The following is a 21659-nucleotide window of genomic DNA, read 5'->3' as shown; positions in this document are numbered from 1 at the left end:
AAACATGTATCAAATTACATTTACACAATGTTTATAGGGTATTATGAAGCTGTATCTTAAAAATACCTTTAGAAAAATAAAGACTCAACCAGGTTGCTCAGCTTTAGAAATAGGATTAGAATAGAAATAGGCATTTTAATTAAAAAAAAAAAACTCACAAAGTTATAAAATGCTTATAGTCAGTTATGTTTTTAAAACTTTTAATAATCTCTACATAACCGCAGGATAGAGAAACGTGTACAGATCATTAATTTAAAGATGCAGCATTCTAATCTGTCTTTTTTATAAAGTAATAAAAAGAGATTTTATACACAGTATAGACAGATTGTCTAATTTAAACACATGCATAGTATTTCTACTTAAAAGAAATACATGCAGATTAAGGAAATGCTGAAACAAGCCTTACTAAGACATTTCTGTTGAAAAGAACAATTCAGTAATTAAATGTGCTTACAGTGAAAGTTTGGTAGGTATTGCGTTTAAATGCAATAATAATTAAGCAAAAGAGAAGAAGAAGAGAAGCAGTTAAATCTTTCTAAAACACATCAAATAAGCATACAGCTCATCTATCATGTATGACAATCAAAACACAGGAAAGTCTCAGGAACTTCTAGAACAGTCTCCCAGAAAACCCACAGCCCAAATGGCTTGCAGGAATGCATCACACCCCAAAAGCAGACATGAGGGTCTTGTGAGAATTGTGGAAGGCTTCTGACACTTTTCTGGGCTGGTGCTAAGAGGTAGAAAACATGCCTGGGACAGATGTAGTAGGGACGGTGTGGGGCAAATGAAGAACAATGAAGGGCATAAGCTAATAATTGTAAAACTCTTTGAGAAAAATAAAGCAGCCACAGTAGTGAGGTAAGACCACCTTTGGATGAGGAATGGCTTACTATGAAACTTCTCTGTAAGAAAAAAAAAAAAATCTATAATATCTTTGTCATTTCATGATTCTATCATGATTCTCCCTGAAACTTGATTTGAGTCAAAGGTGCTTGTAAATAATTATTTATAATTTTAATTCAACTTGAAGCAGTCTTTGTGTAGTTACCAATGTATTTATGGCTCATAAGTTAGCATAATAACTCCATGTCATGGGACATCAAGCATCCCACCTGAGTAATTTCTTTTTTGGAAGGTGATGAGCCATCTGAAAAAAATATATATCTGAAATAATTAGTAAAGGAACATAAGACCAGGCAAGAACTTATGTTAAAAGAGGTAAAACATCTTATAGATTCCCTAGACCACATAAGTTCTGAAAAACAATTGCTAGATAATTTTCCAGTTCTTTATTTAAGGGAGTGTGCATCAAAGTAGGAATAAGATTTCGAAAGGAAGAGTATTTCTTGAGACAGGTTGATTCGAATTCTGACATGTCTCACCATCTCTGTGATGCTATGTGGCTATGTGGCTCCAATGGATGATACCATTTCCAGTGCCATGCTGAATTTAGACAAAACTAGGTAGTATATAACATGTACTGGATAGTCTCAAACCAGCTGGATTTCAACTGTGAGTTCTCAGATACCAGATTTTTTTTCCCTAAAGGCTTCCATCCTTTTTTTTTTTTTAAATTTCATGCACAGTTTATAGATATCTGACATGCACTGCTTCATCTTTCATATCAACAGGGATTTTGACAAGACTCCAAGTGAATATCCCAAAAGATCTTTGGATTTTGTGGTTTTGGGTGGAATGGAAAAAACTTTCCAAGTGTGAGACACAGAGACTTCCTGGATCCTATACATGTCCCTAGTGAACTAAATCCTGTTGCCATTAGATTTTTCTGAGGCCCTAGCACTACTCATCTGTGCATCTCAAGGAATATGTTTTCAACAAATCAAAAGTATTCTCTAACTTATTTCAGTGAGCTAGTTACATAGAAAGAATTTTAAAAACACCCTCAGTGATAGATATTTTTGCTGGAAAGTTGAGCAGCTCAGCTCACATGAAGTTTGCTCTTTGGCTTAATGAAGAAAGCTCTGGCACATCAGGGCCATGATTATGTCCCAGTGCCTGCAGGATTCCCAGCAAATTAAAAATAGACAATAGTGTGTTGGAGGCAAGGTGGAACTCTAGGGATGTGGGGCATTGGCTAAGCTGGAGAGAGACAACAACACATATGGCAGTACAATTTGAGGACCTGTGTGTGCTTTTAAATATATTTGCACAGCATTTTGTAATTATACCCTTCCTCTAAAAAAAGGAAAAATTTGCTATGGAGTCTATTTCATGCTTTAGTTAGTCACTGGAATAATTTAAAATGCACCGTTGAGTAAATATCCACAAATATTTCTTTAGACAGGATAGAAGAAGAAGAAGGATAAGAAGAAGAAGAAAAAAAAATTTCTGAATTTTATTAGTTTGTCTGACTGTTACTTTACAGAAATGATGAAATGAACAGTTTCTCCTTGTGGCAATGCATGGAATTATAATGAATGTGAGAGTATTTCTACTTTCCTAATATTGCTTAATTTAAAAGTAGACATAGATACTAAGAGAGACCTATATTTATGAAAAATCTTTTAAGACCTGTAGACAGTCTCTACCCTAGGTAATTAGCAATATAATAGATTTGGTGTAAAACAATGTAAATTCTGTGAAAGTCATTAAAATTTTCTTTTTTTTAAATCCTAGAAATCACCCATGTCATCATTTAAAAGAGCTTTACAATGAGAAAAGTGTAAAAATTTTTAATCCATACCCAAAATTTATTTATCCAAGCTTTTATAATCAAGAGACAAATTACAGATATAAGGTATGTGAAAGCATTTTTAATAAAACTACAAGAATTCCTGAACTCCAGAAAATTAATATTGGTGGGAAGCTCTACAAGTTAAAAAAGTATGTAAAATCATTTAAAAATTCCTCATTTCTTTATCAGAGCAGTGATAAATCCTCCATAAGTAAAGAATGTAAAAAATATTTTACTCAAATTCTATTTGTTACTAAAAACAATAGGCTTTACAATGGAGATAAACCTTACAAATTGAAGAAATGTGAAAATGTCTTTAAGTGTTGGTCAAACCTCTTTAAACACTACAGTAATCATACTGGAGAGAAAATCTGGAAATGTAAAAAAAGTGTCAATGCTTTTAATCAAAAATCATACCTTACTGAACACCAGAAAATTCATACTGGAGAAAAGCCATACAAATGTAAAGAATGTGAAAAAGCTTTTAATCGAAAATCACACCTGACTGAACACCAGAGAATTCATACTGGAGAAAAGCCATACAAATGTAAAGAATGTGGCAACACTTTTAATAAAAAATCACACCTTACTGAACACCAGAGACTTCATGCAGGAGAACAGCCATACAAATGTGAAAAATGTGGGAAAGCTTTTTATCAAAGATCACACCTTACTACACACGAGAAAATTCATAGTGGAGAAAAGCCATACAAATGTAAAGCATGTGAAAAAGCTTTTAATCAAAAATCACAACTTACTAGACACCAGAAAATTCATACTGGAGAAAAGCCATACAAATGTAAAGCATGTGAAAAAGCTTTTAATAGAAAATCACACCTGACTGAACACCAGAGACTTCATACTGGAGAAATGCCATACAAATGTAAAGAATGTGGCAAAGCTTTTAATAAAAATTCACACCTTACTGAACACCAGAAACTTCATACAGGAGAAAAGCTATACAAATGTGAAGAATGTGGCAAAGCTTTTTATCAAAGATCACTCCTTAGTGGACACCAGAAACTTCATACAGGAGAAAAGCTATACAAATGTGAAGAATGTGGCAAAGCTTTTAATAAAAAATCTTGCCTTACTCAACACCAGAGAATTCATACAGGAGAAAAGCCATACAAATGTAAAGAATGTGACAAAGCTTTTAATAAAAAATCACACCTGACTGAACACCAGAGAATTCATACTGGAGAAAAGCCATTCAAATGTAAAGAATGTGGCAACACTTTTAATCAAAAATCAAAACTTACTCAACACCAGAGACTTCATACTGGAGAAATGCCATACAAATGTAAAGAATGTGGCAAAGCTTTTAATAAAAAATCACACCTTACTGAACACCAGAAACTTCATACAGGAGAAAAGCTATACAAATGTGAAGAATGTGGCAAAGGTTTTTTATCAAAGATCACACCTTACTGGACACCAGAGACTTCATACTGGAGAAAAGCCATACACATGTAAAGAATGTGGCAAAGCTTTTAATCAAAAATCACCACTTACTAGACACCAGAAAACTCATACTGGAGAAAATCCATACAAATGCAAAGAATGTGGCAAAGCTTTTAATACAAAATCATGCCTTACTCAACACCAGAGACTTCATACAGGAGAAAAGTCATACAAATGTAAAGAATGTGGCAAAGCTTTTAATAAAAAATCTTGCCTTACTCAACACCAGAGAATTCATACTGGAGAAAAGCCATACAAATATAAAGAATGTGACAAAGCTTTTAATAAAAAATCACACCTGACTGAACACCAGAGAATTCATACTGGAGAAAAGCCATACAAATGTAAAGCATGTGAAAAAGGTTTTAATCGAAAATCACACCTGACTGAACACCAGAGACTTCATACTGGAGAAAAGCCATTCAAATGTAAAGAATGTGGCAACACTTTTAATCAAAAATCAAAATTTACTCAACACCAGAGACTTCATACTGGAGAAAAGCCATACAAATGTAAAGAATGTGGCAAAGCTTTTAATAAAAATTCACACCTTACTGAACACCAGAAACTTCATACAGGAGAAAAGTTATACAAATGTGAAGAATGTGGCAAAGCTTTTTATCAAAGATCACTCCTTAGTGGACACCAGAAACTTCATACAGGAGAAAAGCTATACAAATGTGAAGAATGTGGCAAAGCTTTTAATAAAAAATCTTGCCTTACTCAACACCAGAGAATTCATACAGGAGAAAAGCCATACAAATGTAAAGAATGTGACAAAGCTTTTAATAAAAAATCACACCTGACTGAACACCAGAGAATTCATACTGGAGAAAAGCCATTCAAATGTAAAGAATGTGGCAACACTTTTAATCAAAAATCAAAACTTACTCAACACCAGAGACTTCATACTGGAGAAATGCCATACAAATGTAAAGAATGTGGCAAAGCTTTTAATAAAAATTCACACCTTACTGAACACCAGAAACTTCATACAGGAGAAAAGTTATACAAATGTGAAGAATGTGGCAAAGCTTTTAATAAAAAATCACACCTTAGTGGACACCAGAAACTTCATACAGGAGAAAAGCTATACAAATGTGAAGAATGTGGCAAAGCTTTTTATCAAAGATCACACCTTACTGGACACCAGAGACTTCATACTGGAGAAAAGCCATACACATGTAAAGAATGTGGCAAAGCTTTTAATCAAAAATCACCACTTACTAGACACCAGAAAACTCATACTGGAGAAAATCCATACAAATGCAAAGAATGTGGCAAAGCTTTTAATACAAAATCATGCCTTACTCAACACCAGAGACTTCATACAGGAGAAAAGCCATACAAATGTAAAGAATGTGGCAAAGCTTTTAATAAAAAATCACACCTGACTGAACACCAGAGAATTCATACTGGAGAAAAGCCATACAAATGTAAAGAATGTGAAAAAGCTTTTAATAGAAAATCACAACTGACTGAACACCAGAGAATTCATACTGGAGAAAAGCCACACAAATGTAAAGAATGTGGCAACACTTTTAATAAAAAAATCACACCTTACTGAACACCAGAGACTTCATGCAGGAGAACAGCCATACAAATGTGAAAAATGTGGGAAAGCTTTTTATCAAAGATCACACCTTACTACACACGAGAAAATTCATAGTGGAGAAAAGCCATACAAATGTAAAGCATGTGAAAAAGCTTTTAATCAAAAATCACAACTTACTAGACACCAGAAAATTCATACTGGAGAAAAGCCATACAAATGTAAAGCATGTGAAAAAGCTTTTAATCGAAAATCACACCTGACTGAACACCAGAGACTTCATACTGGAGAAAAGCCATTCAAATGTAAAGAATGTGGCAACACTTTTAATCAAAAATCAAAATTTACTCAACACCAGAGACTTCATACTGGAGAAATGCCATACAAATGTAAAGAATGTGGCAAAGCTTTTAATAAAAAATCACACCTTACTGAACACCAGAAACTTCATACAGGAGAAAAGCCATACAAATGTAAAGAATGTGGCAAAGCTTTTAATAAAAAATCTTGCCTTACTCAACACCAGAGAATTCATACTGGAGAAAAGCCATACAAATGTAAAGAATGTGACAAAGCTTTTAATAAAAAAATCACACCTGACTGAACACCAGAGAAGTCATACTGGAGAAAAGCCATACAAATGTAAAGAATGTGGCAAAGCTTTTAATCGAAAGTCACAACTTACTCAACACCAGAGAGTTCATACTGGAGAAATGGCATACAAATGTGAAGAAAAGTGGCAAAGTTTTTAATAAAAAAATCATGCCTTAATCAACACCAGAGAATTCATACTGGAGAAAATCCATAGAAATATAAAGAATGTGGCAAAGCTTTTAATCAAAAATCACACCTTACTTGACACCGGAGGCTTCATAGTAGAGAAATGCCATACAAATATAAAGAATGTGGCACAGCTTTGAATCAAAAATCATGCCTTACTCAATACCAGAGAATTAATACTAGGGAGAAACTATACAAATATCTATAATGTAGCAAAGCTTCTAATTGAAGGTCACTTCTTAGTCAACACCAGAGACTTCTTATGGGAGAAAATCCATACAAATTTGGAGAATGTGGCAAAGCCTAATCTAATATAACTTATTTGACACAAGAGAATTAATACTAGGAAAAGGCCATACAAGTTTAAAGAATGTGGCAAAGCTCTTTATCAAAGATCACACATTTCTCAACACCAGAAAATTCATGCTGGGGAGAAACCATACAAATGCAAAGAATGTGGCAAAGCTATTCTATTAGGAAAAGTATTGTTGTTCACCAAATATTCATACTGAATAAGAGCCATGTAAGTGTTAAGAATGTGGCATATTTTAAGTATGCTTCAAGTGTTAACAAGAAACAGATCATTCATACTTTCAACGATTCTCACAAATCCATAGACTTAAAAGTCATTTCCTGTAAGATCAAAACTCATTGGTCACCAGAAACTTCATACTGGGAAGAACAATTACAATTGCCCAGAGATAGCTCCAAAGCACTGACTCCATAAAATTCCAACCTTTGCCCAAATGGCCATTACTCATTAGCCCATGGAAGTGGGCAGGAAGCATGATTGGATGCTTCACCTTCTTTCCTTCTGTGGACCTCTCCAGGTTCAATTGTCCTTTCCTCAGGTTCTCTGTATTGATTGAATTCAAATCATCTTTTTTTTTTTTTTTTTTCAAAAGCTATATCTGGACTTAAAGGCCTATTTGTACCAAACCAACACATTAATAAAATTATCTTATGCCTGAAGTCTATGGTACATCAATATATTCCCCATAATCTCAGCTGGAGAGCATGGTCCTATGTCTATGTCTTATTTATTTATTTATTTAATTTTGTTTTGGTTGTATACCGAGGATTGAATTCAGGGGCACTCAACCACTAAGCCACATCCCAGCCCTATTTTGTATTTATTTAGAGACACAATTTCACTGAGTTGCTTAGGGTCTCACTTTTACTACTAAGACTGGATTTGAACTTGTGATTATCCTGCGTCAGGCTCATGCACTGCTTGGATACAAGGCATGCATCCCTGCACCCAGAAATCAATGTCTTTTGCTTTGTAGTTAGTTAAAAAATTTTACTCAGGATTTCATGTCCATAAAAAGATGGTTTTGTCACACTTCAGGCATCAGATTCTGGCTTTTGAAATGTCCTGCATGAAACAGCTTTCTACATCAAATGCAGAGTTCACAAATTTGAAACCAGGTGGCTGAGAAACAAAGATATTGAACAGTAAAGTGCAACATATGTTGTGGTTAAATCCACACATGTAGTGGGTATGAATGCTCACACTAAATAGATAGCAAGAGGCCTGTCCATGACCCCGGAGGGTCCTGAGCCTCCATTCATGACTTTGAGCCCCTGAGCCTTCAGAGGGTCTGAAAAAATGAGAAAGAAGCACACTACATTTTCCCACCCCTAAACATACTATAGCTTTTGTTAGACAGACCAGGGAAAGCACTGTGTGTCTTTGTACCAAAGTGTGGCTCTGCTTGCATATATATGACATCTGTTTTAGAGACCACTGAGACAGTACCTGATGAAACATAGTTGCCCTTTTTTCTCTTAATAGAAAATCACAGCCCTGCACATTTTTTAAATCAATAATTTCATTACAGTTGAAAAAAAAGTAAGAATGGTTAAAAAATGGTGTCAATGAAAAGCATTTGAACTAGTGAGTCCATCCTTCCAGTAACATTTACAAGGATACAGTTGTGTCACTCAGAAAAAGGTCTGTCCCAAGCCACACAGTGAAAGCTCAGAAAGTTACATCTTTCCCTGGACCCATCCTTGGCTCTTCAAGTTGCTTCTTCCAAGTAAATGATGTTTTTAACAGTTAATAAAGTATGAGAAAATCTCTTCCACTGCAGTACTTCAGGTCCTCTCAGGATTCTGGAAGACTCAATATTTCGCTGGGCACACTGGCACACACTTTTCATCCAAGCAGCAGGGGAGTTCAAGGAAGGAGAATCACAGTTTCAAAACCAGCCTCAGCAATTTCACATGAATCTAAGCAACTTAGGAAGATCCTAACTGTAAATAAAAAGATTTGGGAATGTGTCTTAGTGGTAGAGAGCACTTTGGTTTGATCCCAAGTACAAAAAAGAAAAAAAGACAAAGAGTCTCAGGTTTTGTGGTCATCAGACTCAGTTTTTGCTGTACATAAGTCTGAACAATTGCATTATTTAAAAACTTTTTTAAAAAATGTACTAACTATAGTTACTTAGTGATCACCATAGTGCTATAAAGCACAGATACCTCCACTAACTTTTACTGTCACAGAAATACCTCCATGATAATCCCAAAATATTAATATGGTGCCTCTGTTGATGGAGCGATTCATCTGGTAGCCTCTGTTCAGTTACTCTCTCACAACAGGTGTGCACTAAACCCCTGAAAGTTTCAATAATTTAGACTCAAAAATCATGCCTTACTCAATACCAGAGAATTCATACTGCAGAAAACCCATACAAATGTAAAGAAGGTGGCAAAGCTTTTAAGAAAACATTATGCCTTACTCAACACCAGAAAATTCAAACTGGGGAGAAACCATACAAATATCAATGATGTGGCAAAGCTTAGAAACTTATGAAACTAAATAAAACAGACCCCAAGAAGGCACAGAGACACCCATGCAAACTCCACTGAAGGTGTGAACTTAGCTTTGTGCCTCACTGCTAAGTAGTTCTCAGCCATGGCAATGGTTACACCAAGTGGACATTGGGCATTCTAGAGGCATTTTTTATTTTCAAGTAGGGAATAGGATTACTAAACATCATCATGATGGGCAAGCCCCTTACCAAAAACAAGCTTTTACCATGCTGAGGCTCAGGGTAGATCATACATGCTGAAAAAAGAACTGGTATTTTTCTAATTTATTTTTTCTCCCAGTGCTTTAAGCACAATGATTGTCACCCAGTAGTGAGGAAGGGAAGAAAGAAACAAAAGAAGGAGCAGAAGGAGACACACAGCATATTATCAGAAGAAACCTAAAGCCTGCAGGCAGGAGAATTATTAATTTGGGCCTGATTGTGGTGCTACTAACTCTCTGTCAAAGAGTTCTACCAACCTTCCAAAACTTACTAGTCTTGGGTCAGTTGTCAGTATCAAGCCAGATTCCCCTACTTGAACAACAGGCAAGATTCTTCCTTAGCAGAAACCCCATTGAGTAAGCAGTCTTTCCATGTCTTCTTTTCCAAGAATGAATAGTGAGTCATTGAGGACTTTACTTCACACACACACACACACACACACACACACACACACAATTAATATTAAGGCCATCAGAATCTGCAACCCCGTGCTGGAGCTGGTGACCTGGGACATTATCTTGCCATCTACAAGAAAAACCTTTGACTTCTGATCCTGCACATTCCAGAATTTTCTGTGCAGTGTTTCACTTTCCCCTTCCAAGATGCCACCCAAGAGAAACAAAGCTACAGTGAGATTCAAAGCCTTGCCACTGCCATCTTCTCTGTATCTGAGTAGTCTGTACTTGTCCTATACATCCTGAGTTTGCCCCAGGCAGGTATCACCTGGTGACAAATTGAGGAAAAAAGGACAGAGGAGAGATTGTTGAAAGGCATCAAAATTCTCTGCTCTGCTGGCCAAGATTTATGGCTTACTGGAAGACATTCTATTAAAACAGAGTCCTGGTGCTCTGCAGTCACTCACAAGGCTGCATAGTGCCCATTAAGCAAAAAAAAAAAAAAAAAAAAAAAAAAAATGATCACAGTTCCTTGCCCGAGGGAGCAGAGAGCAAGCCTCTAGAAGAACCTACAGAGTCATTTTCTTTTTTCTCTGGAAATAAAAAGTACTTGTGTTACCAAGGCCTTTTACAGTTGGGACTTTCTTCTTTGACAATGGGGCTTTGCTTACCATAAAGGGGATAAATTCTTAGACTGAGTATGTGTGGGGGGGGTGGGGTGGGGGGGTGTATTTTGGGGGCAGAGGAAGTTACTGTGGATTTAACTCAAGAGCATTTTATAGCTGTTCTACTATACCTGAAGAAGATCCCTAGATGTTTTTTTTTTTTTTTTTTTTTTTTTTTTTTAATTTTACTGTGAGCCAGGATCTCACTAAATTGTTCAGGCTGACCTTGAACTTACAATTCACCAGCTTCAGTCCCTTGAATCACTTGATTTATAGGCATGGACCACCTCACCCAGGCATGAACCACTTCACCCAGTCATGACCTTCTGGAGAGAGCTAATTTTTAGAGATAGTCAGCCATTTTCCAAAGTTGTTCATGTGAAAATTAACTAATATAATTTTCATACTACCAATATCCTTCCTATTTTGCTCCCAGCATCCAAAGTCAGTCTTTGTGTGATCTAATCATGGCATGTCTAGTTACCAGCATAACAGAGATGGCTCATGGCCCCTAAAGCTCACTGAAAATATAATAACATAATAACACTAAATCCACTTATGCTGTATCATCTTTTCTTCCTGTGCGAATATAAAAAAGTCTCTTTTCCATGTTCTCCATCACCTCCCACACCCTCATCTCCTGACCAACCCTGGAGCTTCCCAAATTGCTCTTCACTACTGCTTATAGAAAGCTGTAGCTCTCTGTGGCAGTGCATGTGTTCATGTGCATCTCCTATATATGATTAAAACAAACCCTAAGCACTCTTACGACAATGGCAAATCTATAAATCTCCTCAAAAGGGCCAGAACAACTGCATCTGTAACCTGTACCACTTGGACTTGGTCATAGGGAGGCACCGAAGCCTGTCCTTTCTGTTAGCCCTTCCCCATCTTAGTGCTGGGGAACACAAAAGGCTTCCAGAGGTGGGAGGAAAGGAAGGGCTCTGCACCTGGAATGTGGGAATTGTGCAGGCACTGTTCCTGTTTCATACAGTCTCTTCCAGCATTGTTCTAAATGTGGTTGCAGAAGAGGTACATTAGCAGATAATGTCCATAATAGCCTGGAGTAGAGCTAGGCTTGGATTCAAATTCGACATTATCTTCCCACCTTCTCAGTTACCTTCCTTATAAACACTTTAAAGAATCAAAAAAAAAAAAAAAAGGCAGGCCATATGTTCTGGGTGTTCATAAAACAGAGTATACCTTTCAGGAGAAGAAAATATTGTCTCTACTTTTCTCTTCCAGATTGGTATTATTGGGGCCTATGACCATATCTCTGCCACTATCAGGACTTCAGGCTGTGGGCAAATATTCAGCCTGTCCTGTATGAGGAGGAGGACCTGCACCATTTTAAATAAACTTCCTGCTACAGTACTATAGTAGTACTGTAGTCAAAGACCCTGGCTTCATATCACTTCCTGGAATCTGCAGTAAAACCTACCTCAGCATAGGGACACTTCAGGGACTCTGATGGGAGCAACCAAGAGAAGCCCCCAGCCACCTGTAGAGCACCTCCACTGGCAAACAAACAAACAACAACAACAACAACAAAAAAAACAACGTTCTCCATCTAGTGGTCTTATCGGGCAACTGTGGGGATCTGAACATCATGATCCAGAAACTTTATTTAAGAAAACCATGGTCCATCCAATCATGGTTACAGTGCAGTAACATGGCCTTTAGAGATTTTTTATTTTTAAAAAATATTTTGTTTTTAATTGCTCTGGCCAGTGTTTCAAGAACTATATTGAATAGAAGTGGTGATAGAGGGCATCCCTGTCTTGTTCAAGATTTTAGAGGGAATGCCTTCAATTTTTCTTTATTCAGAATGATGCTAGCCTGAGGCTTAGCATAGATAGCTCTTACAACGTTGAGGTAAGTTCCTGTTATCCCTAGTATTTATAATGTTTTGAACATAAAGGGATGCTGTACTTTGTTGAATGCTTTTTCTGCATCTATCGAGATGATCATATGGTTCTTATCCTTAAGTATATTGATGTGGTGAATAACATTTATTGATTTCCATATATTGAACCATCCTTGCATCCCAGGGATGAATCATACTTGATAATGGTGTACAATTTTTTTGATGTGTTTTTGTAACTGATTCACCGGAATTTTATTGAGGATTTTTGCATCTAGGTTCATTAGAGATATTGCTCTGTAGTTTTCTTTCTTTGAGGTGTCTTTGTCTGGTTTTGGAATCAGGGTGATGTTGGCCTCATAGAATGAATTTGGAAGAGCTCCCTCATTTTCTATTTCCTGAAATAATTTGAAAAGTGTTGGTATTAATTCTTCTTTAAAGGCTTTGTAAAACTCCGCTGTATACCCATCCAGTCCTGGGCTTTTCTTGGTTGGCAGTCTTTTGATTGCTTCTTCTATTTCATCCATTGATATTGGTCAGTTCAAATTGTGTGTATCCTCCTGACTCAGTCTGGCCAAATCATATGACTTAAGAAATTTATCAATGTCTTCACTATCTTCTATTTTATTGGAATATAGTTTATCAAAATAATTCCTAATTATCTTCCGTATTTCTGTAGTATCTGTTGTGATATTGCCTTTTTCATCCCATATGTTAGTAATTTGAGTTCTCTCTCTTCTCTTCATTAGCATGGCTAAGGGTCTGTCAATCTTATTTATTTTTTCAAAGAACCAACTTTTAGTTTTGTCAATTTTTTCAATAGTTTCTTTTGTTTCAATTTCATTGATTTCCGCTCTGATTTTAATTATTTCTTGCTTTCTGATATTTGCTGTTGTTTGCTCTTCCTTTTCTAGGGCTTTGAGATGAAGAGTGAGCTCATTTATTTGTTGTTTTTTTTTTTCTTTTTGTGAGGAATGACCTCCAGTTGATGAATGTCCCTCTTAAAACTGCTTTCATTGTGTCCCATAGATTCAGATATGTTGTGTCTGTATTTTCATTTATCTCTAAGAATTTTTTGATTTCCTCCTTTATGTCTTCTGTAACCTATTGATCATTCAGTAACATATTGTTCATTTTCCATGAGATGTATGATTTTTCCTTCTTTTATCGTTGATTTCCAGTTTCATTCCATTATGATCAGATAAAATGCATGGTATTATCTCCACCCCTTTATAGTTACTGAGGGTTGCCCTATGGCATAATATATGGTCTATTTTTGAGAAGGATCCATGTGCTACTGAGAAAAATGTGTATCCACTTGATGATGGTTGATATATTCTATATATGTTAGTTAAGTCTAGGTTATTGATTGTGTTATTGAGTTCTATAGTTTCTTTATTCAACTTTTGTTTGGAGGATCTGTCCAATGGTGAGAGAGGTGTGTTGAAGTCACCCATAATTATTGTGTTGTGGTCTATTTTATTCTTGAACTTGAGGAGAGTTTGTTTTATGAACATCGCAGCACCATTATTTGGTGCATAAATAATGATAATTGTTCTGTCTTGTTGGTGAATGGTTCCTTTTAACAGTATATAATGTCCTTCCTTATCCCTTTTGATTAACTTAGTCTTGAAGTCGATTTTATTTGATATGAAGATGGCCACCCCTGCTTGCTTAAGAGGAGTGTGTGCATGGTATATTTTTTGCCAATCTTTTACTTTCAGCCTGTGTATGTCTTTTCCAATCAGATGTGTCTCCTGGAGGCAGCATATTGTTGGATTTGTTTTTTTTAATCCATGTTACCAGCCTATGTCGCTTTATTGGAGAGTTTAAGCCATTAATGTTTAGAGTTACTATTGATATATGGTTTGTACTTCCAGCCATGTTTGATTATTTATCTTTTTTTTTTTTTAATTTAGTTTGTTTCTCCATGATTAGCTTTCCCCCTGCCCTCTGTCTTTACTGAGGTACTTCCCACTGTAGGTTTTGGTTGTTGTTTTTCATTTCTTCCTCATGTAGTATTTTGCTCAAGATGCTTTGCAATGCTGGTTTTCTGGCTGCAAATTTTTTAACTTTTGTTTATCATGAAAGACTTTTATTTCCTTGTCATTCCTGAAGCTCTGATCTACATATTGTGGGGTTGGGCTCCAAATTCCTTAATAGAACACCCATAGCACAAGAGTCAATAACAAGAATCAACAAATGGGACTTACTTAAACTAAAAAGTTTTTTTCTCAGCAAGAGAAACAATAAGAGAGGTAAATAGGGATCCTACATCATGGGAACAAACTTTTACTCCTCACACTTCAGATAGAGCCCTGATATCCAGAGTATACAAAGAACTCAAAAAATTAAACAATAAGATAACAAATAACCCAATCAACAAATGGGCCAAGGACCTGAACAGACACTTCTCAGAGGAGGACCTACAATCAATCAACAATTACATGAAAAAATGCTCACCATCTCTAGCAGTCAGAAAAATGCAAATAAAAACCACCCTAAGATACCATCTCACTCCAGTTAGATTGGCAGCCATTATGAAGTCAAACAACAACAAGTGCTGGCGAGGATGTGGGGAAAAGGGTACTCTTCTACATTGCTGGTGGGACTGAAAATTGGTGCGGCCAATTTGGAAAGCAGTATAGAGATTCCTGGGAAAGCTGGGAATGGAACCACCATTTGACTCAGCTATTGCCCTTCTCGGACAATTCCCTGAAGACCTTAAAAGAGTGTACTACAGGGATACTGCCACATCGATGTTCATAGCAGCACAATTCACAATAGCTAGACTGTGGAACCAACCTAGATGCACTTCAATAGATGAATGGATTAAAAAAAAAGTGTGGCATTTATACATAATGGAGTATTACACAGCACTAAAAAATGACAAAACCATGGAATCTGCAGGTAAATGGATGGCATTAGAGCAGATTATGCTAAGTGAATCTAGTCAATTCCTAAAAAACAAATGCCAAATGTCTTCTTTGATATAATGAGAGCAACTAAGAACAGAGCAGGGAGGAAGAGCAGGAGGAAAAGATTAACATTAAATAGAGAAATGAGGTGGGAGGGAAAGGGAGAGAAAAGGGAAATTGCATGGAAATCTAAGGAGACCCTCATTGTTATACAAAATTACATATAAGTGGTTGTGAGGGGAATGGGAAAAAAAAGGAGATAAATGAATTACAGTAGATGGGGTAGAGAGAGAAGATGGCAGGGGAGGGGAGGGGTGATAGTAGAGGATAGGAAAGGTAGCAGAATATAACTGTTACTAATATGGCATTATTTAAAAATGTGGATGTGTAACCGATGTGATTCTGCAATGTGTATGTGGGGTAAAAAGGGGAGTTCATAACCCACTTGAATCTAATGTATGAAATATGATATGTCAAGAGCTTTGTAATGTTTTGAACAACAAATTCAAAAATTAAAAAAAAATATTTTTAGTTTGAGGTGGATGTATTTTTTTTTAAATTTTATTTTATGTGGTGCTGAGGATCAAATCCAGTGCCTCATGCATGCTATGAGAACACTCGTCCACTGAGTCACAAATCCAGCCCCCTTTAGTTTTTAAACAAGAGATTAGGTATCACTTTACTTCTCTGGAAGAGAAGTAAAGGTTAAAATGTTTACAGGGATTGACTCTTAGCTGTGGGTGTTGTGGTTGAAGGTCTTAATGAGATTATTGCAACAGTATTCCGTGAACATCTCAGCAGTAGTGATCCATGCACCCAGGCCCTTGGATCTCAGGGTCTCTCCACCAGGTCTGAAACTAGACAATTTTGGATGCAGGTCATTAAGGTGTAAGTTAGTGAGGTCATAATAACTTTTTTTTGTAAAGTGGAGAAAAAAAATGTTCTTGGAGGAGAGGCCAAATCAGGGCACAGATTGTAAGCCCCAACCATGCAACTGAATGGATCATAAAAATTAAGATTTTTGAGCCACTCTGAGTCTCATATAATAAAGCTGAGCTGCAACCTGAGAACCCACATTTCTATCCAGTTCTCTGGTAAAACTGATGTTTGTCTGGGGCCCAATCTTTGGGACGTAGGATCAACAACAGTATGACTTAGGCAAAACTACTTCTTGCTAAATGATAGAGGACAGATGTGAGTGGTGAGAGCATGAGGTTCAGGGAATAATTCTATAAAGTGGGGGTCAGTGTGCTGAACCCCACATGCTTTCCTTTTCATGAAGAAATTAACCTGCAAACCTGCCTGCCTTAAGTGGACAGGGTATATCACATTTATCAGTAAACTGTCTGTTATCTGCAGGAGAAAGTCAGGTATAAAATAAATGTCCATAAGAGGAAGCCATGTTACCTTTAAGAAGGGAACTTTTCTGATTTTTTCCACATACCAGATTCTGAAACCCAGAGAGATAAAAATATTTTTCCTAGCTCTAAAATCTACAAGAATTTATGGTTAAGAATCCAATTAGAATCAGTTGCATTGGCCAAGGTGACCTAACGTTATCTTAGCAGTGGGGACTTGACAGTGGGATGCCATCCAGCAGTCAGTTCAAAGTTAAGTAGTAGGCCTGTGTGGGACTCTTTGGAAACTTCTCTGGGATACCCAACAAAAGTGGATTGCATGAAAGGCACACTGTCTCTCTCCCCTCTCAGATGGCCCATTATCTACTATGACAGTGTCCCCTTTCCTTGTTTATCTATTTATTAAACCCATGCCTGTTATTCTGAGTGAAATGTCTGAAATCTTTCTGACTTAGTTACAAGAATTTGAGTTTGAAAGGGGGCCTTCTTACTCTCTCAGTTTATTTGAAGTCACCAACCTTGTATCATTAAACATTTACAAAGTTCTCATGATATACATTAAGCTTGCTCCAGCTACATTTTCAAGATTTACAAAGTTGTAGTCTCCAGCTCTTTCTTTCACCATTTTTAAATGGTGTGACTGTCTTTTTCCTCACACTCTACTGGTTAGGACCACCAGGAGATAAGGTTGAGCCCAGTTCCTGTGCAGCAAAGACCTTTGTTTCCCACTTCTGCATCCAAATTACCAATGAGGTTAGGATGGTCATCATCCACAGTATGTGAGGCCAGATATGAGATGTTTTCACAAGATACATGCACATTTTCATTACTTTCAAATAAAGATTTGCATGTGAGGTGTTTTATGCTAGAAACTCACCAAAACAAATGGTAAGCCTGTGCACTGGACAACCAGAAGAATTCATCAGATGATCAGTTCCATCCTGTGTCTCCAGCATAAGGGGCTCTGGTAAATGCTTGGCTCAATAAACCACTCTTAGCTTAGAAATAAGCAATAGTCTGATCTCCACCCACAAATTCTTCTCAGCCTATTCAAACCACTAGAACATGTAGCCAATCAGAAGTTATCCCTGCTCAAGGGACACTCAAGAAACTGGAATCCATAACATGGCTCTACCTGTTCTACTCACTGAAGAAATGTATCTCAGTTGATATCATTTTTAATATGCATTGCAGAACTAGTAAAAAAATAATGTGCCTGAAACTAGAAACAAATTATTGGTTATGGATGTATGCCTATATATATATATATATATATATATATATATATATATATATATATATATATATATATATATATATATATATATAGTAAAATAAACAAACAAACAAAAAAACACTTTCAGATTTAGTTTATCCACTGAGCAACATCCCCAGCCTTATTTTGTATTTTATTTAGAGACAGAGTTGCTTAATACCTTGTTATTGCTGAGGCTGGCCTTGAACTCAGGATGCTCTTTCCTCAGCCTCCAGAGCCTCTAGGATTACAGGCATGTGCTACTGCACCTGGCCACAAATTTGTTTTCTTTTGCACATAAAATATCTGTGGGTAGTTCTGACTGAGGCCAGCTGACTTCAGGAATCAGTGTCTTTTCATCTCTCACTTCCCATTTTATTTTCTGGCCTCCCCTGTAGTCATAGTTGGCAATAAGCTTTCCATGCTCACTTTCTATTTTTATTTGTGGCCCTCTGGATGAGTATGTTCAGACCAGCTCAAACCCACTTTGCAGGTTAAGAGCATCTTGTTCAGGGGGCTTCATGCTATGACTTCCTGGTCTGGGTAACCTGTCTGACTCACCCCACATGGAGTGGAAAGCAGAAGGGGATTCCCAGGAAAAAAAAACACAAGCAACTTCTGGAAGAAGAGAAAAGAGTCACTGGTGATAAATAACAAATCAGACTCCCTTCTGATCTCCAGGGAAGCCATTGCCTATACTGTAAAGCTGAGAATCTATGTTAGTTCATGACACTGTTCAAGCACTCAGGGCTCAGAACATCTCCATTTTATAGATGAGGAGACTAGAGCTCACATGGAGTTTAAACTTCCTGTCAAAAGCCACTGGCCTTGAAAGTGGTAGACCTGAATATGAAGACAAATCCAGACTGTTTTGAATCAGTGTTGACCTCCCAGCTCAAGGCTACTCTCCATCAAGAACAAGAAGATTATCATTGACATAGAGGAGGAAGAGGGGAGGCAGGAAACATAAAGATCCCCTGATAGAACTTCACATAGACCATGTACTGGTAAGTTTGTTCCTGAGTTTGAGAGGTTTCCTGCCTACTAATATCTTCTAGTGGTTGATAAACATATATTTCCACATCACCTTTCCAATTTTGGCATTCATATTGGTTTTTTTTTTTTTTTTTTTTTTGTTCACTTATTTTTCTTAAGTCAACTTGTCTGGTATACTTACAGAAATGTCCTCAAAACCTTAAGTGTTTGTGGCAGTTTTAAATCAAAATGAGTAATACTTGCCTCAAATAAAAATTATATTAAAATTCCATGAAAGAATTAAATAAAAGGCTAGCCATCTGTTCACCATTTAATATCATCCCACAACTGAGGTAGGGTCTTCTGAGTCAATTTGAATAATTAGAGCTACCAGGTCACACCAGAACATAAATGATCACTATGCTTCTCCACATGCAGTTTTCCATTCCTATAAATTCCTCTGCACTCTAAGAGCAAGTCTAAGGAAGTACCAGGTCCTCTAAACCAGGATTCCAGGTTATCCTACCCCAAATGTGGCCAAGTCTCCACACCTTTCCTCAGGCACTAGATCCTGGCCACTGCACGCCCTAGTTTCTGAACACATAGTTTATAGGTGTATAAATTTATTCAGGAGCCTTGGTTTCTTCCAGCACTATTTTGTGTGAACACTGTATCATGTTGTAACTCCTATTTTACCTTTAGTGTGATTATTGCTTTAAGTGCCCTTGGAAGAAGTCAACAGGATTGCATTGTGTATCCAGGAAGCAAGGCAGTGCACATCTTTTTCCACTTTTCTTCTGCCTATCTGCTGCACAAATATCTGTCTTAGGCCAATTTTCAGGGGAAGACACAGAGGCTACCAACCTAAGAATAAAGAAGGGCCTTTGAGAGTAAGAACAAATACCAGTCACTGTGAAGAGAAAAAAATTCAGTCCTCAGGGAACTGGTCTAACTATCTTGCACAAACAGCTAGGACAGAGCTGTATTTGATCAATATCCCCTGATTCCTTGCATAAGGATTTATTTTATTCAACTGACATTATTTCTATCACGAATGACATTGATCTCCTTTCTCTAAGGACAGAGTGTGCAAACTTCTCATTCTAAAATTGTCTAGTCTCTGTGGAACAACCATGTAGTCATAATGACTTTCTCTCACCTAGGAGATGAACCACGTGACCTCCTAGAAGCTAATGATCCTAAAGAAATAGAAATTAAAAAAAAAAAAAAAAACTTGAAAAAACAAAAGGATATAGAGAGCCCCACCACACCTTGCCCTCATCCTGAAGACTCCAAGACATTTTATCCTGTGTATGGAGAAGGCTTCATGTGATTGCATAAACCAGAAGGTTGCACATAAAGTACATTTCCTCTGTCTCAGAAAGCAATATAAAGTCATTGTGGCTTGAAATCTTTTCTCTCACAGTTGGCCACTCAACTCCCTTCTGCTCAGCCCTGTTTCACAACTGGCATTCAGTCTGGCTCCTCTCTCCGTGCTGGTAAGTGTCATCCTTAGGAGGTCAATACATCCCACCTCCTCAAAATCAGTACAACAAAACCAGAAAGACAGATGAGTATGGGTGAGAGACAGAAAGAGTCTAAAGAGTAGAGGTCCAAACAATTTAAGGACAGATATTATCCCAAAAGCCTAGACCTCCAAGGAAGTGTGGTCTTGTTGAAAAGGGAAGGGAGAGGAAAGAAATCATTCCCCAACCAAGAATATTTCCTCTACACTAACTTCTTATTTTATTATTTGGCATAAGATGTTTATTATGATTATTTTCAGAATGGCTAAAAACTATAAGAAACCCAATCACCCAATATAGCAATATGGCTGGGTATCTATGGTGCAACTATTCTACAAGCTCTTATGCAGACCTAAGAATGATGGTTTAAAAGTATGGATGGTTTATTTCAGATAATGTTCATATGTAAAAACAAATAGTTAATTGCATGTGTGATGAGATTACTACTGTGCTAGTTGATGCTGCATTTCTTGAGCAAAATGTTTCAACCCATATACAACTATAGTGGTCCTAGTGAACTTCTTGCTAGTGCATACAAATATAGAAATACATGACTGAAGTATAATCCCTGTTTCCACTCAGTGCCTCAGAGTGACCTGGGATACCCAACTCTGGCCTGCATGCCCTGTACAGCTGTCCCTTAGAATTTATGCTAGGAAGCTGATCCAGGTACCAAACCTGTCCTGCTTCATAGGAGGTGCCACACCAAGAAGAATGACACTGTATTTTGCAGAGTGCATGTGGTCTTGAGGAAAATTTTTTACAAATTTAAGGCTTGGAATGGACATTCCTTTGAGAATGATTGTGTCAGTGTTGCTTGGGGGTTGAGCCCTGACCCTAACCTCAGGGGGTTTACAATTCAGGATGACTATTCACAGGTCTTGCTCCTTCTCCAGTATTGTAAGAGAACTCAAGGTCACTAGTAACTGTCAAGTACCATGACCACAGTTCTCTGTGTCTGTTTATCTGTCTCTTCTTGCTGCCCATTTTTTTCAGCAGGATCCCACAGGGAGTTCCTTCATCAGCACTATGTAAAGCCATATTTGGCATGTTTATTGTTAACACGGGGATGAAACTAGAGCTTCCTTGTTGGGGCTGCTACTTCTACTGGTCAGAAAATACAAGGGGAGTGTGGGTCATGTCTGCCATTACCAAGAGTCTGTGCCAGCAT

The 21659-nt window shown here is 37.1% G+C and overlaps 1 protein-coding gene across 1 annotated transcript; it reads left to right on the top strand.

Annotated features, from left to right (window-relative positions):
• The first annotated feature begins 787 nt into the window (after positions 1 to 787).
• LOC139701586 (zinc finger protein 107-like) lies at positions 788 to 9287 on the top strand. Its single transcript, XM_071600698.1, is given in 7 exon segments — positions 788 to 861; positions 2965 to 4114; positions 4116 to 5708; positions 5710 to 6297; positions 6299 to 6458; positions 6864 to 6976; positions 9135 to 9287. Coding segments are annotated over 7 exon segments (3831 nt in total).
• The last annotated feature ends 12372 nt before the right edge of the window (positions 9288 to 21659 follow it).

This window comes from Marmota flaviventris, chromosome 13 (genome assembly GCF_047511675.1).
Source record: "Marmota flaviventris isolate mMarFla1 chromosome 13, mMarFla1.hap1, whole genome shotgun sequence".
Classification (NCBI taxonomy): Eukaryota; Metazoa; Chordata; class Mammalia; order Rodentia; family Sciuridae; genus Marmota; species Marmota flaviventris.
The sequence above is the reverse complement of the archived record's forward strand: the minus strand, read 5'-3'. Positions and strand labels throughout refer to the sequence as shown.